Raw genomic sequence first — 17,719 nt, 5'->3', positions numbered from 1 at the left:
TGCTAATTAACATAATTGTTGTTTAGGTTTGGGCCGAGTCGGACTGCTGCCAGGTGTGTGTACTATGTGATTCAGCAAATGTATAAAGAAGCTTGGACGACTTTTGGAGATGTTCCAAATAAAAATGCTTGGTTTAATTGTTTTAAGGTATAATTAATATATTTTTTCGAGTCATTGTTTTTTAAATTTTTTTTACTATAGTTTTCTAACCGTTTATTTTAATGTATTCAGGAAAAGTGTACGTGGGATCCAATGAGCGAGAAACTTGTTAAAAAAAATTATTTCAGCAGAACATCAAAAAGACTTTCTGACACGTTGCGAAATGTTAGAAAGCGTTGGGAACGTGATGGTAGTCGTCCTGGGTGGTTGGGCCAAGAAGTTCTTGAGAAACTTATTGCATATTGGAATTCAAAGGAATTTAAAGCTAAATCTGAAAATGCTAAAAAAATGAGGGCATCTGAAAAAGGAGGTCACCTTAATGCAGTTGGAAGTATAAGCACTTACGAACATTCACGACGCATGGTAATTATTGTCACTTTTTAAAGTTATGTTTTGATTAATTATTTGTTTTTTAATTAAAGTTAATTTTATTTTTTAGGCTAAAAGGTTGGGGAGACAACCACTCATGATCGAGTTGGTTAAAGAAACTAGGACAAAAAAATCGGGTGATTTGGTTGACGAGCGTACTCGAAAAGCTTTGGTAAGTTATTCAATTTATATTATTTTTTTTTATATTTAATGGCAATTTTGTGATGTTTTTTTCACGTGGCAAACAAAAAAGTTCCGGCGTGATTTTCATGTGGCAACTCTGATGTTGTGTCATGTAAATCACGTGGCAACTAATTTTCAATTTATTATTTAATATAATTTAATTTAAGTTATATATACATAATTTTTATTCTATTTTATGTGTAGGAGGATTATCAAACAAAGCTTGTGGATTTTTTGGTCGCTAATCCCAAATATACTCCTAAAGAAGGAGAGCCGCTTCATCCAGATGTTGATTTTTATATTTGGAGTGAAGTCGTTGACGGAAAAGGGCCTAATGGATGTTTTTTTGGTGCGGGAAATTTGGCGGGAAGCTTGAGAAGTGGTGATCGAAATTTATTTCAAAGAGTTAGAGATGGGGAAGGATCGTCACATCCAACACAATTGACACCGCAAGTAATGGAAACAATAAGACAGTTGGCTCTAACTGAGGCGAGACGTGAGTTAGCGCAACGTGAGGCGGAGCTAAAGGCCCAAATGGATGAACGTGAGGCGGCGCTAAAAGCACAAGTGGAGGGGCAACAATGGCAAATAGAGGCAATGGCGAAGATGCAAGCAGAGATGCAACAACAACAAATAGAGGCAATGGCGAAGATGCAAGCAGAGATGCAACAACAAATGCGGTTATTTATGCAGTCTCAACAAAGTGGTAGTCAACCGTCTAGAGGAAACGTGGGAGCAACTGACACTGAGCAAGAGAGTGATGATGATTTCAACCTTGATAATTATCGCGATCCCGGTGATGATTTTTTAGGATGAATTATATTTTTATTTTAAATTAAAATTGTGTGAGATAACAAAATTTTATTTATTATATGGTAGTATTTTCGATATTATATTATAAATATAATTTACTTTAGTAGTTTAATATATTTTTGTATTTAGTTTATTATTATTATTATTATTATTATTATTATTATTATTATTAATTTAACTAAATAAATATTTTTATTAATATTTAATAATTTCCAACAAACAATATTAATAATAAAACTTTTTTTATAATAATAAAAATCAGATTTTTTTTTAAAAACATTTTAATATTTGTGGCGTGTTTTCCATGTCTCTGATTTGTGACATGTAGGGGTGGCAAAACGGGCCGCCCCGCCCGCCGCCCGCCCTGTCTTATGCCCGCCAAAAAACGAGCGGGGCGGGCATGCCCGCCAAGTAAAATGGGCATAAAAGTCATGCCCGCCCCGCCAAGATGGCGGGTTGGCAGGCGGCGGGTTTACCCGCCTATTTTTATTTATATTTTTTAATAGATTAATAGCCTTTTTTACCTTTTAATTAAACTTTTCACTTATTTTTTAAAACAATTTTTTACAAAAGCAACTTTTTAACAAATTTACTTAAAAAAAATATTACATATATTTATAAATAAATCTATAAAATAAACCATCAAGAATTAAAATTTCTAGAATTAACTAAAAAAGAGTGAGTTTTGGAGGAGAGGCGGGTTTTGGCGGGCGGCGAGCTTTGGCGGGGCGGGTATGGCGGGCGGCGGGTTTTTGCGGGGCGAGTTTTGGCGAGCGGCGGGCTTAAAATCCCAACCCAACCCGCCATTTTTTGGCGGGTGGCGGGCCGGCCCCGCGGGCCACGGCCCGTTTTGCCACCCCTAGTGACATGTATAACACGTCGCAACTTTCAAAAATAATTTCAAAATTAGCGACGTGTTTTACATGTCACAAATCAGTGACATGGAAAACACGCCACAACTTTTCTTCGTATGCTGTGCCATTCTGCTTTTTGCAGACTTTGTCTGACCCAGTTGCAGATGAAGGTTTGGTAATTGTGCAGAGTTAGCGACGTGCTTTCCATGTCACAAAATTGTGACGTGATAAACACAACACAATAAAGTTCCCACGCACTCCCAGGCGACGTATGTGTTCATGTCGCTAATTTTGGATTCTGACGTTATTTTCCATGTTGTGACATGGATTCCACGTCGCTACAGACGTGATTTTTTGTAGTGATTAATGAAGGATAATTTTGTAAAAATCATTATAATTTCTCATTTTTATACAACAATTGTTATTTTTCTTAATCTACGTGAAAAGTCTAAAATGACTTATAATAAAAAAAATAGAGAAAGTAATAAATTAGTATATATGGTTGATTTAGGATGGATTCCATTAACTACAAATGGTATTTTATTAATAATTGTTATCTATGTTTGGTTTTCCATCAATGTTGATTTAAGACCAATTCTTTTAATTTGGTTGTTATAAATGGCATGCTAAAACTAAATCTGGTATAAGGTTGATTTTCCCATGTAAGTTTGATTTAGTACTAATTCCATTCACTCAGATTTTTAAAATAGAATGTTATTATTATTAATAGTTTTACTAATTGTAAAATATGAAATTTTTTCATTTATGTTTTACTGGCTGTCATTTACTTACGGATTTTCGATAGTCCGTTGGTATAAGTCTCGTTTTTCAAATGTTTGGCTTTTACTAATGTGTTTAATCAAAATAAAATTAATAATCACTTCCATTAAATTTTGTAAAAAAAAACACCAAAAAGTAACCTACCCAATCAAATGTAATTTAGAGTTAGACTTTGTAAAACTTTCTAGTAATTTAATAAAAATACTTAACATTTTCTCTATCAATATTAATTTAAAAAATTATATGATTTATAATTTAATAGATATAAAATTTATATTAGTTTTATCAACGATAAAAATAAAATTTTCATACTGAGAGCGTGTGTTAGCACAAGAAATATTAAGGATAATAAGATGCAAAATTATACATTCTGTCACAGAATGAAGGCAGAACTTAAACAGCAATATAACAGCGCCAATAAATTATACATTAAACTAAGCTGCCACATATTACACCTAAAAGCCCAAGAAGTAAAACCACATCACTCCATGAATGGTGTTGGAGAATTCCTTTTTCACCAATTTCCTGCAATTCAAAGCGATTAATATTATCAAACAAATTCTTCAAACAAATAAGTTATCATCACTACAGTGATGAAAAGAAAAACAAAACGAATTTTGTGAAAGAAAAATCAAAGGCGGCAACAATTTCATCTTTTAACATGAATACCCCAACTAAATCTCAAATTTGACAAATATATATGTCGAATTTCACTTTTCAAAACTCACAGATCCAAAATATTGGGCAACTATGAGACACATTTAAGAATACAACTCATTAACAAACAACAACATATATCAAACCAAATTCATAAAACAAATAGAAAGGAAAAGAAGAAATGAACAAAAATCAACCATCGTGCATATTTTCGACCATCGCTGACCACTGAAAGAGGGATGGCGTGGTGTAAGACAACAAAGAGAGAACGGGTAGACGAGAAAGAGAGAGAAGTGAAAGAGAGAGAAATCTTGAATATTATTGGGATTTTGAGTTTTCAATTCAAGGTTTTGAGATTATGAAGAAAGATTTTTGGAAAAAGTAAAGATTCCTACAATAAATTTTAGTTAGAGAGACTCAGAATTGAAAGAAAGGAAAAGGAGAGAAAGAGAAGGTGACAGAGCAAAAATTAGATTAAGGTTTCATATCGTATTGGTTTGGGAATAGGGAAGATGAGGAAAAGAGAGAAGAAAGAATAAAAAAAAACTTTTGGAAAATATTAGGTGCCACTTGGATAAATGAAAACATTTGATTGGTTAGTACTATTTTATTTAGTAAATTACGAAAAAGGATATTTTCTAATGTAAATAAAATTTGAGTTAAAGGATATAATATAGAGTTTTTCGTGGCATGTTTCATTGATAGGTAGGTAGTTGATTCATAAATTTATTTAAAATTTCAATTGAAAGAGTACATTAATTTTTAATGATATTTGAAATGTGATTTTGATTTATGATAATGTTTAAAAAAATTATTTTCACCAAAGTTTTCACACTCAATACTAAATATTGCTTTGAATAAAAAAAGTAAAAAAAATATATTTTACATGAACACAATTCAAAATATTACATATTTCAACACTATTAAAAATACAAAAAATCGATAAATAATAATTATAATTTTTTTTATTTGAGCACACTATCTTTTTTATTATTTAAAAGTATACCCAAAAAATGTTTTTGAAAATATAATATTCTCTAAATTTCAACAAACTAAAAACTAGTGAACATTAAATAAGTTATAAAAGAACTCTAATTAACTCGTAATCCCATCTACAATTTTCACACAATTTAATATCATCGTCTTCATCATCGAGTAAGGACCATCGACCTTCCTTCACTCTCCATCCATAGCACGTTCTCTTAGAATTGCATATGGGAGTTTGATTGCGCACCAACATTCCATTATTTTTCCATAAAGAATTTGTTAAAGATTGTACCTTCATCCTTAAACTCATTATACACTTTGACTTCCTCAAAGAACGCATATACTCAACTCCTTGTTTTCTTGATTCTTGATCCTCAGAACACAACAAAATCATTCCATACACATACATCGCTTCCTTATGACCCGTCTGAGCTGCAATCTTTAGACTCAGAAGACCAACAATATTTCCATCCGGATAATTAAAATACTTAAGCAATCCATCTCTATACAAACTCTCACTATTTTCACTTTCCACACATTGTTTAAAAAATAACAATGCATTTTCGTTTGGTGTCCGAGTCCATTCGATGAATGGAAAGTTTTCCAAAGATATTTTTTGTAACACATAACTTTCTTGTGCTACTTCGAGAAAATCTTTGCAACACACTTTCATTTTGTGAAGATCAATGAAAGATTGAGAGCCTATAATTGCAATCAAGTCAAGTAACAATTCTCTCGGAAGTGATTGCATGGTTGAAGAAGATGACACATGTTCACTGTTCTCCAATCTTATTGTTGATGACATAATTTAGAGATTGCAATATTGAAAAGAAAAACTAATTAGAAAACAAAGACATTGATTGAGTTATTGGGTTGATGGCTTAATATATAGGGATTAAATATTTTGTTTGATAGAGTTTTTAAGAAATAAAACATAAATCTTTAATGAATACTTATACTATTTAAGGCTGAAATTATTAGTTTCGATTTAAATAGTAATTATAATTTGTATTCTTATCTAGAATTAATTTTTCCAACTAAGGTTGATTTATGACCGATGTGATTCAATCAATTTCCAATTTAAAATTGGTAAGTTATAGTAAAAATGGTATTTTATAATTAATGGAAATTTAAAATTGGTAAGTTATAATAAATTATTAGCTATGGTTAATTTAGGATCAATTCCATTACTTACGAGTGTAAAATTGGTATTTTATAATTAATTTTTATCTACTGTTGGTTTTTTATCAAGGTTGATTTAAGATTCATTGTATTAATTTTGGTTTTAAAAATGGTATGCCCATAACTAAATCTTATATGAGTTTGATTTTTCCAAATAGGGTTGATTTAATACTGATCATATTATTCAGATTTAATAAAAAATATTATCATCAATATATTTTTTTTTTTGACAAACACAAACTTAACTGATATCATTACTCAAGCAAAATTCAATACAAGGAGGTACATTACTGAAGAGACTACGCCTAGACCAAGAATTCGCCGCCTTAGCTAACGTATGGGCAACGGAATTCGCTTGGCGCTTAATGAACTTTACCTCAAAGTTCGGAAACATAGATAACAAATTCTGAATAGTTTTAATAATAACAATAAATTCCGAATTACCAACATGAGACTTATGGATAGCACTAGTAACATATTGACAATCGCTTTCAAAAATGACGTGGGATAACTGAAGAGAAACCGCGTTCTGAATTGCTTCCTTTAAGGCGGTAGCTTCAGCTTCAATGACCGAAAGAAGGCCCACATCCCAAGATACACCGGCTGAAATAAAACCACCCAAGTGGTCCCTAAAACACCACCCTCTGTTTGTTGTTCCACACACCTTATTGAAACCTGCATCAACATTACATTTCAGATGATTACCCGAAGGAGGAAGCCAACGGATGTAATGATTATTGACTCCAACCGGTAAAATATCCTCTCTAGCTATAAACCAGTCATACCAATTATGATAAGCTTGTAACCCGATTTTCAACGCATCATCCCGGATATCTTCCCAAACCACATTATTCCTACTTCTCCAGAGGGTGTCAAGCAAGACTGCAAAGCGACCCGCATCTCTACGATCCTCGTGACTACAGACATCAAAAATAAGGGACTTAGCATCATGAAAAGAATGCAATCGAGGGTCGATAATAGATGACAAACCTGCTGCCCGCCAACTGCGAATGATGGAGACGCATCCGAAAAAAACATGCCACTCGTCCTCAACCTCTAAGTCACACCAGGGACATACCACCGGGCATTGGACATAACGATGATGAAGTTGAGAACGCGTCGGGAGGCACCCCCTACAAATCCTCCATAAAAGGTGTTTAGCTCTAGGTGGGGCATAAATACTCCAAATACTTTTCCAATTACCCTCTACACTATAAGACTGGTTACTCTTTTGAACCCCTTTCCAAAGCTTATAACCCGATTTCACACTATACTCACCACTTTGTTCCTCTTGCCAAATCAACCTATCCTCCCTCACATCATCTATAAGGGGAACTCGGAGAATGCTGGCAGCCACGTCATTATCAAAGATTTGCTTAACTTTACCCACATCCCATTGCTTTATATTGGGAAGCAAGAGGTCTTTAACAAATAGATCGTAACCGCTTTGGACTTGCGGACCATGAATGAAGCAATTACCTTTCTCTCGAAGCCACGGGTCATACATAACCTTAATATTACTACCATCTCCGATACTCCATCTACTGCCCTGCTTAAGAACATTCTTGGCCTTCCACAGACTACGCCAAACAAAACTCGGATTATTACCAACCGAAGAATCAAGGTAGGAAGAACGAGGAAAGTACCTTGCTTTGAAAATTCTTGCTACTAGAGAGTTTGGCTTTGAAAGAATACTCCAACCTTGCTTTGCTACCATAGCCATATTAAAGGATTTAAAGTCTCTAAAACCTAAACCACCTTCACTTTTCGGAGACGTCATGCGATCCCATGCCAACCACCTTATACCTTTATTATTACCACTACCACCCCACCAGAACGAATTAAGCATCTTTTCAATATCATTCACCACTCCATCCGGAATCAAATAAATGCTCATGATGTAGGCCGGTATCGATTGGAGAACCGATTTAATCATGACCTCTTTACCAGCTTTAGATAAGAATCTACCGCTCCATGAATTAATTCGTTTCCAAATTTTATCCTTCACAAAAGAGAACACCGCCTTCTTGCTTCTACCAATCATGGAAGGTAAACCCAAATACTTCCCAGTACCCAAAACCCGTCTCACCCCCATCAATTGGGCTAAATCTTCTTGAGCCGGAGCACTAATATTACGACTAAAAAACACCTCAGACTTTGACAGATTAATTTCCTGTCCTGTTGCCGCAGCATAAGTATTGAGAATCTCCATAAGATTTGTTGCCTCCACAATATTGGCCCTGCAAAATAGAAAACAATCATCAGCAAAAAGCAAGTGGGACACACTGGGTGCCCCCCTGCAGATTTGAGTACCATGGATGTCCCCTCGAGAGACAGCACTTTTAATAAGAGCCGAGAGTCCTTCAGACACAAGAATGAATAGATAAGGCGATAGAGGGTCTCCTTGTCTCAGTCCTCTTCCTGGAATAATCGGTCCAACTCTATCGGAGTTTACAAGAACAGAATAATGCACCGAGGTTACACACATCATAATCCAGTGAACCCAGTTCACATCAAATCCCATACAAAGAAGAATATCGTGTAGAAAACAACAATCAACTCTATCGTAGGCTTTACTAATGTCGATCTTCAAGGCTAGATGGGCATTGTTACCGCGGGTCTTTCTCTTTAACGCATGGAGAATTTCTGTGGCCACCATGGCATTATCAAGAATAGACCTTCCTTCAATAAACGCTGACTGTTCCTTCGAAACACATTTATTCAGAACAAGCTTCAACCGGTTCGCTAACACTTTGGCTATTATCTTATAAACAACATTACAAAGAGAGATGGGTCGGAGATCCTTCATATCTCTCGGCTTAGCAACCTTAGGAATCAGACATATATTGGTATCATTAAGCTCAGAGGGAAAGAAACCCCTCTCCAACCACTCAGATGCTGCCATAAAAATGTCATCACCACAAAGTTCCCAAAAATGCTGATAAAAAGCCGGATTAAAGCCGTCAGGGCCCGGAGACTTATCTGGGTACATTTGAAGGAGAGCGACATAGAGTTCCTCCTTGCTAATATGGGCCAGCAGCTTCCTGTTATCCTCTTGTGAAATAACCGGTTTGATGCAATTTAGAACCGGATTATAATCCCCTTGTTTTGTTGCAAATAATTGTTCGAAGTAAGATTGCGCAACACCACACAACTGAACCTGACCCTTAACCTCCACCCCTGTATCATCTACCAGGGAATCAATCTTCTTAAATTTGTTACGAGCTGATGCCGATTTATGGAAAAATTTCGAGTTCGAGTCACCATGTCGCAACCAATGCATCTTGGCGCGTTGCTTCCAAAAGATTTCCTCCCTGTTAAGGATTGTATTATATTCCCGCTGAGCTTCGATAAACCTTGTTGCTGCATTTTCATCGTGCGACAAACGTGCAGCTTCCATAGTTGCCATATAGAAAGACAAGTTACTATGTTGCTGTCGATACTTCACTTTATTCCATCTAGACAGTTCCGCCGCACAATTGTTAAGGCGTTGGAGGACATTAACATCTTCCTCGGTGTTCCACCCTTTTTTAACAGTCTCAGGCAACTCCTCTTCCTTTAACCATGCATTTTCAAACTTGAAGGAATAAGTTTTATGATGGTATATTTGAGACGGTTCACACTGTAGCAGGATAGGACTATGGTCGGAGTGTGAAGCTAGTAAGTTGCTAAGCTTAGTTGCAGGGAATATATCTAACCATTCTTGCGTAACCAAAACACGGTCTAATCTTTCTTCAATAACATGCGCTGTACCTCGGCTTTTTATCCAAGTAAATGGGTGGCCTTCCATAGGAATATCTAATAGGTTGCAATCAGAAACCGCTTCCCGAAAGCCGGCACACAGCCAGTTAGGATGAGGATGGAGGCCAGCCTTGTCTTGTTGCGAAAGAAGATCGTTAAAGTCACCGATAATGCACCAGGGAGCTGTCGACATGTCACGAAGCTCTCTAAGCAAATCCCACGCCTCCCGCCTTCTGTGCCGTTCCGGAAAACCGTAATAACAAGTGAGTCTCCATTCATCTTTAGCTTCATCTTGAATTACCAAATTAACAAAATTTTTTGAGAAATTAACTATGTTGCACTTGACAGAGTCTTTCCACAACACCGCCAAACCGCCACTTCTCCCGACAACGTCAACGGATAAACAAGCATCAAACTTTAGCGAGACTCGGACACTATCGAGCTTCTGTTTTTTCGACAATGTTTCAGAAAGAAATACGACATCTGGGTGGTGTTTTTGAGCGAGTTGTTTCAAGTTCGGAATTGCACGCGGGTTGCTCAATCCCCGACAATTCCAACTCAGAATTTTCATTGGTCCCGGCAGTCCTGGCTGCCAGGACCTGCCGATAAAAAATGTTGAGATGGTTCTGCAGTCACACTTTCAGACCCTGAGCCTTGTTCCCGACGCCGTTTACGTTCGAGTTGTCCTTCATTCACTTGATCATCATTAACAGCTGGGTGAGGGGATAGTGCGGGAAGAATAGCGTGTGTTCTAACAGGGTTGTTAGGGACACTGCTGGATGGCTTCGGGGTATTTTGTTTAGGCTTGAATTTGTGCAGTTTGGGATTTAAACTGGGAGTTTTATGAGTTTGGATACTGCTTGAAAAAATAGATTTTTGCGAACTGGTAGTAAAGCTCGTGTTCACGTGAAGGTTGTTATGCATGGGGGTAGGCTGGTCATTTTTCATTGGTTGTTTCATAAGGTGGGGTCCGGCTGTTTGGTGAGTGGGGGGTGGGTTGGTAGTACAGCTTGTGTTTACGTGAAGGTTATTGTGCATGGGGGTAGGCTGGTCATTTTTCATTGGTTGTTTCAAAAGGTGGGGTCCGGCTGTTTGGTGAGTGGGGAGAGGGGTTGGTTGTGTTGGCCACGTGGGAAGGTCAAAAAGGGGGTTGGAAAAAGTGGGGGACAGCATATTAAATGCTGATGATTGGGGTGTTATACTGTCACCGAAAAATCCTTCAGCAATCAAGGGGTGATTATTGCTTCCAGCAGGTAATTTATGGGTAGTCATGAGCAATGATGGGGTAGTTTGATTTTTCATTAAAGTGTGTGTGCTGTTATGATGACCAGGTGCTGGGACATTAATGATGGACTGATCGAGTGGGCCCTCCTCATGGGGAGAAAATTGTTCACTTGCTCCTTCACTAGCGTGAGATGCACGCGCCCCTTTAGCACCCAAATTTTGACTCGCCATTCTACTGCCTTCAACCTCTTCCTTTAACCATTTTGAACTACCTCCATTAACAAATCTCTTATTTTCCACCCTGAGATCATTAGACCATCCCCTAAATCCGGTATCCTCATCCATAGCAAAACGAACTTCACATTTTTGTTCTGAGTGGCCCAAAATACCGCAGACAAAGCAAAAGAGCCCCAAATTCTCATACTTGAAAACAACTGTGCACCACTCACCGCCTTTATTTTCAACTCTAGTATTCTTCTTCAGAGGCTGACGGACATCAACTTTTACTCTTAATCGCATATACTGTCTCCAAAAACTCGAATTATTATTCTTGTCGTATTCCACAAATTCGCCTATGAAATTTGCAATAGTTCTACCCACCTTCTCCAACATCAGGCCTGCCGGTAGATTGTGAATCTGAACCCAAAAATCTACATGAAACAAGGGAATATTCTCCAGTTGCACTCCAATTTGGACTCTCTCTATGATAAGTAAGTGACTACCGAAAGTCCACGGTCCGCCTTTGATCGCTGCTTCCATATCTAACTTGTGAGAGAATTGAAACAAAAACAAACCTTCAGAAGCTTTCTTGATTGTGACCCCCTTAACCGGACGCCACAAATCCGCCACTCTTTTTTTCATTGACATAACATGGATCGGTTTGTCACATAGAAATCTCCCTACGAGGCATAGCCGTAAATCACAAACTTCTTCGTCACCATCCTCCACATCAAAACAAAATCCTCCTTCCTCATCCTCCTCTTGTAACGATAAATTTTCGACATTAGGACCTTCCATTCAAGCAAAACCCAACAAAATCGGACCAAAAACCAGGAAAAGAAAAAAGAACAAGACTTCTCAGTAGGAGAAGAAGAGACCAAACCCTAGCAGAACTAGGAAATTTTTTATCATCAATATTTTTACTATATATGAAATCTAATGTTTTATTGAATTATTACTGATGAATATTGATTTTGTAAAGTATAAAATATATCTATATTAATTTTTTATTGAATTGATCTTTCATTAAAAATTTTAACAAAATTTCAATAGTTACAATCTTATGAAAAAATAATTTATTTTTTAACATCATTGCATAAATTAGATCTTATCTCTGACTCAAACCAAACACACAAATTGAAATATGACTCTTTTTTAAAAATATTGTGTAATGACCTAATATTTATTAATGATTGAAATTAAAATAGAACAGTATTAGGTAATAAAAAAAGGAAAAATAATAAATAATATGAATATTTAAATCAAACAAACACACGAATTGGAATATCACTCTTTTATAAAAATATTGTGCAATGACTCAATATTTATTAGTGACTGAAACTAAAATAGAACAGTATTAAGTAATAAAAAGAGAAGAAATAATAAATAATATGAATATTTAATCAAACAAACACACAAATTGGAACATCACCCTTTTATAAAATATTGTGTAATGACCCAATATTTATTAATGATTGAAGTTAAAATAGAACAGTATTAGATAATAAAAAAAGAAAAAATAATAAATAATATGAATATTTTAATCTACTCTCTGTTGGTATCTAATATTTTAAAAATATATTTTCCACCATGCAATGCTTCAAAATCTGTACCTACACAATAAATATAATTACAAATTAACAAGCAATAATAAAATTAAGAATAGAAGAATATAAAAATATAAAAGATAAAGATATGAGACAATAATAATGAATTGACACTCTTTTTTATTTTAAATATTTTTATTTTGTATTCATTTTATTTTCTATATTATTTATAGAAATGTAATACAATATAAGATGAATAATATTTCTTACTAAATAAAATATATTTTGTAATTCTTCAAGTTCTCTTATCTGCACAAAAAGTCAATAATTAGTAAATAGTAAAAATCCATTTCGGGCTTGTTTTGTTTTTGTGTTGTTTACTATTAAATTTATATGAAAATGAAAGAGATATAATTTTTTTTTAGAGATTCAAGAAGACTTATGAACAAACCATTAATTGTAAAAATGTGAAATTAAAATTGAGAGAGATTTAAGAAGCCTTACGAACAAACCTGCTAATTTATACTTATTAGTTGTAAGAATGTGAAATTAAAATAAAGAGATTCAAAAAGTCTCATGAACAAACCCTGATTATCAATTGTAAAATTGTGAAGAAATCCTAGGTTTAAAAATATATTCTTAGGAATATAGTTATCATGATTCCATTAATATAATTTTTATATAACAGAAAGTGCATACACCCACAAAAGAAAAGATTACACAACCATTAATCTAGGAGTAGCAATACCTCTTATATCACTATCATGAATCTCTCTAACACAATCGTTGAAGACAATAATTTCCATATCAAGACTGCACCATCAACTTACTAACGCATATGCACACCGGTTTGCTTTTCGGAAACAACAGACAATATCAATATTTCAATTTTGTCCAACACGCGCCTAATCTTCTTAACTAACAAACACCCACTCAGCAAGGTAAGCTTCTCAGATTTGTTAGCATTCACCATCATTGTGGAATCTACATTAATTTCGACATCCTTTAAACCCATCTGCCAAGCTATACTAATTTCCATTAATTTTAAACCATGAAACAAACACACCCCTAGTATTTATTTCTTTACATAGATAACGGTCTCTCTTTTTCTACAGTAAGAAACTAAACCATATCATTAATAATAAAATTGTGAATACATGTATGTACATCGTTAAAAATATGAAAATTATAAAGAGATGGAGCCTCCTTAGCCAAAGCATGAGCAACCTCATTAACTTGTCTTCTAATGAACTTAACATGAAAGTTCCTAGCAGAGTTAGTCAGAAGCTCATAATATACTTGAATAATGGCGCCGAAATCTGAGTCGTTTGGCTTAGGGATAGTCACACTATCCACTACAGTTTTAAAATCCGACTCGAAATCTACATTATCATAGCCCCGGATCCAATACCCATCTAATAGAAGCAAAGAGACCTAGAGCTTCGTCGGTATCAACATCAATAATAGGTGAAAACCATTTTGTCTGTGCTGCAATAAACATACCTTCATCGTTTCTGATACAGGCACCTATACCAACCGTGTTATTAGAAAAAGATGCATCAATGTTGCATTTTAGCCGACCATAGGGTGGCTTACACCACTTAGTATCAGTTGTCGGTTACTCTATGGGAGAAGCTATGTTTCTGATCTGTTGAGCGTCTCTCCAACCTGATAATAGATGAAAACCTCGCGAGCAGATATTATCTGGAGGATCCTCGATTTGATTTCAAAGAGCATCGTTTCTACTTTTCCAAATACTCCACATAATAGTTGAAAAGACCGTCTAATTTTCATGATTAGAGACCTGCAGAAAAGAAAACATAGAAACACAGTCTCCTCCGTTATTGACCAACTGCTGAATAGTGAGCTAGATCCCTACTTTTTCCCAACGGACGATACTCTTAGGACACTGAAAATATAAATGATTATTATTCTCATAATCGTTCCCACATATCAAACAACTCTCAGGATACTCGACACCTTTGTGAATGAGACGCGTTCTAGTAGGCACACAATTCCTACATAAACGCCAAAGAAAGTTCTTGACTCTTGGAGGGATCTTCATCTTCCAAATTAAATCTCAATTTTCATTAATACGAAGATGATAGGTGTCAATGGCTTAGTTATTACAGTAATGATAGGCACTACGCACAAAAAAAATATCGTTCTTCTCAAGATTCCAAACTATTTTATCCTCGTGAACCGCTTTGAATAACGGAGTGTTGACAATTTTCTCTGTCACTCCACCACCTACTAACGGATAAATCAAATTCAAATTCCATTATTTACCGTTCGGGCTAATAAGATCCGAAACTTTGAGATTTGCCACTATCGGATTATCCGGCCATAGATAAGTAACCATAGAGCTATCATGTAACTAGTTTTGATCCCAAACCAGGATACACTCGCCTGTACCAATACTCTACTTGTAACCTCCTCTCCCCAGAAATTTAGCACTCCAAATACTACGCCAAACATAACTCGGATTATGTCCAATCTCTGATTTTAGAAAATCGCAATTAGGAAAATATCTAGCCTTGTAAAGGCGCAAAACCAGATTGTTACGCTTAGTCATAAGACTCCAAGCTTGTTTACTTAACATGACATAATTGAAAGCACTTAGATTTTTGAACCCCATACCACCGACATTCTTAGGCATAGACAGTTTGTCCCACGATAACCAATGAATACCTTTTGAACTATCTCTTTTATGACCCTCCAGAACGAATTCAACATTTTTTCAATTTCATCATTCAGGGAGGAAGGAAGTAAGAAAATACTCATAATATATGTTGGAATAGATTGGAGAACAAATTTTATGAGTGTTTCCCTACCCGCTTGCGAGAGACTTCGACTACATCAAGAATTTATCTTCTTCCAAATTTTGTCTTTGATAAACTTGAAAGTAGTTTTCCAGTTTCTTCCTATCATAGAGGGGACTCCAAGGTATTTCCCGATACCCAATACCTGTTGAAATCCTAAAGTGCCAGCCAAAAGATTTTTAAGAACAGAATCAACATTTCTACTACAATAGAATTCGGACTTCTGAAAATTGATAGCTTGACCAGAGGGTTCTTTATAGGTGGAAAGAATACTCTTCATCGTAATGAGTAAATGAGAGATAATGGGAGCGTTCTTACAAATTTTTACACTATGAATATCCCCTCGCGCTTCTTCTTGTTTAATAAGAGCTGAAAGTCCTTCAGAGCACAAAATAAACAAATATGGGGACAAAGGAGCACCTTTCCGCAAACCCTGACCAGGAATAATTGGACCCACCATCTTTCTATTCACACCCACATAATAATCAACAATTTCCACACAAAGCATAATCCACCCAATCCATTTTATGAAACCTAAAATTGAAATTATTTTTTTTTATATTATTGATGTTGCTATCACTTTCAAACAAATAATTAAAAAAATAGTAATTAAATAATATAAAAATTATTAAATTATTTCAAGTTTTGACTCTAAAATTTAACAACTTGTATATATAAGAATAAATTAAAAAAAAACATGAGAAATTATTAAATGAAATAAATTTTTTTACCTAAAATGAATCCATAAAAAATATAAAAGTATGGATTTAAAGAAAAAAATACGAGTTTGATTAAAAATATTCATAGTGGGAATACATGATAGGTTAGTAGAAAGTTATGGTTTTTGAAAAGAAAAACTAGAATTTTCTTTTTAAGAAAATTAATATAAACAAATAAATGTGGGTAAAATAAATTAAAATGAGTATACAAATTTACGTGAAATGAATTAATAAAAATTATTTAAAAATATAGTTTATATAGTTAGTGGATTCTTTTAGCTAGTTAGTGGGAGAAATAATTTATTTACAAAATAATTAAAAAATTCAACAAATTTTGTATATAAATGATTACATTCTATTTTTTAAAAAACCAACCTTATAACGTCCCAATTAAAAGAATTGGTATTAAATCAACCTTGATAGGAAAACCAACAGTAGCTAACAATTAATTATAAAATACCATTGTAAATTTTGTTATTAATAGAATTGAACCTTATATAAAAAATAAAAAAATTATAATTTAATTGAAAATTTAGAGAATCATATCGGTCATATATCAACCTTAAATGGAAAAATCATTCCTAAATAAGAATTTCAATTATATTTATCGTTTTTATATTAAAGTTAATGAATCAGCTCTAAATACTATAAATAAATATTAAATATTTTCCTTTACTTTTTAAAAATTCAAAAATACATTGTCAACCAAAACATTTAGTCGCTATATATTAAGCCATCAACCCATAACTCTATCAAAGTATTTTGAATTTGAATTATATTTTTTAACTAGTTTTTCTTTTCAATTTTGCAATCCTTGAATCATGTCATCATCAGAAATAAAATTAGAGAAGAAAAGTAATAAGAGTGAATATGTCTCATCTTCTTCAACCATACAATCACTTCCAAGAGATTTATTACGTGACGTAATTATAAAACTAGGCTCTCAATCTTTCATTGATCTTCACAAAATAAAAGTGTGTTGCAAAGACTTTCTCGAAGTTGCAGAAGAAAGGTACGTGTTACAAAATATATTTTTGGATAGTTTACCATTCATTCAATGGATTCCTAACGAAAATATATTGTTATTTTTTAAACATTAATTGTGTGGAAAGTGAAAATATTGAGAGCTTGTATAGAGAGGGATTACTTAAATACTTTAATTATCCGAATGGAAATATTGATGGTCTTAAGAGCGTAAAGATTGCAGCTCAAAAAAGTCATAAGGAGGCGATATATGTGTATGGAATGATTTTATTATGTTCTGAGGATCGCGAATCAAGAAAACTGGGACTTGAGTATATGTGTTGTTTGAGAATGTCGAAGTGTATAATGAGTTCAAGGAGGAATGTACAAAATTTAACAAATTCTTTATGGAAAAATAATGGTATGTTGGTGCGCAATCAAACTCCGATATGTAACTCTAAGAACATGTGTAATGGTTGGAGAGTGAAAGAAGGTCGATG

At 34.4% G+C, this 17,719-nt stretch overlaps 1 protein-coding gene across 1 annotated transcript; it reads right to left on the bottom strand.

Moving 5' to 3' along the window:
* Positions 1–4,893: 4,893 nt before the first annotated feature.
* On the bottom strand, positions 4,894–5,607 carry LOC131651390 (F-box protein At2g35280-like). The gene has a single exon (XM_058921056.1). It carries the CDS (start codon positions 5,605–5,607, stop codon positions 4,894–4,896), a length of 714 nt encoding a protein of 237 aa, XP_058777039.1.
* Positions 5,608–17,719: the final 12,112 nt, after the last annotated feature.

This window comes from Vicia villosa, linkage group LG2 (genome assembly GCF_029867415.1).
Source record: "Vicia villosa cultivar HV-30 ecotype Madison, WI linkage group LG2, Vvil1.0, whole genome shotgun sequence".
In the NCBI taxonomy this organism is placed as follows: domain Eukaryota; kingdom Viridiplantae; phylum Streptophyta; class Magnoliopsida; order Fabales; family Fabaceae; genus Vicia; species Vicia villosa.
Note: the sequence above shows the minus strand (reverse complement) of the source record. Positions and strands in the feature narration are given on the sequence as shown.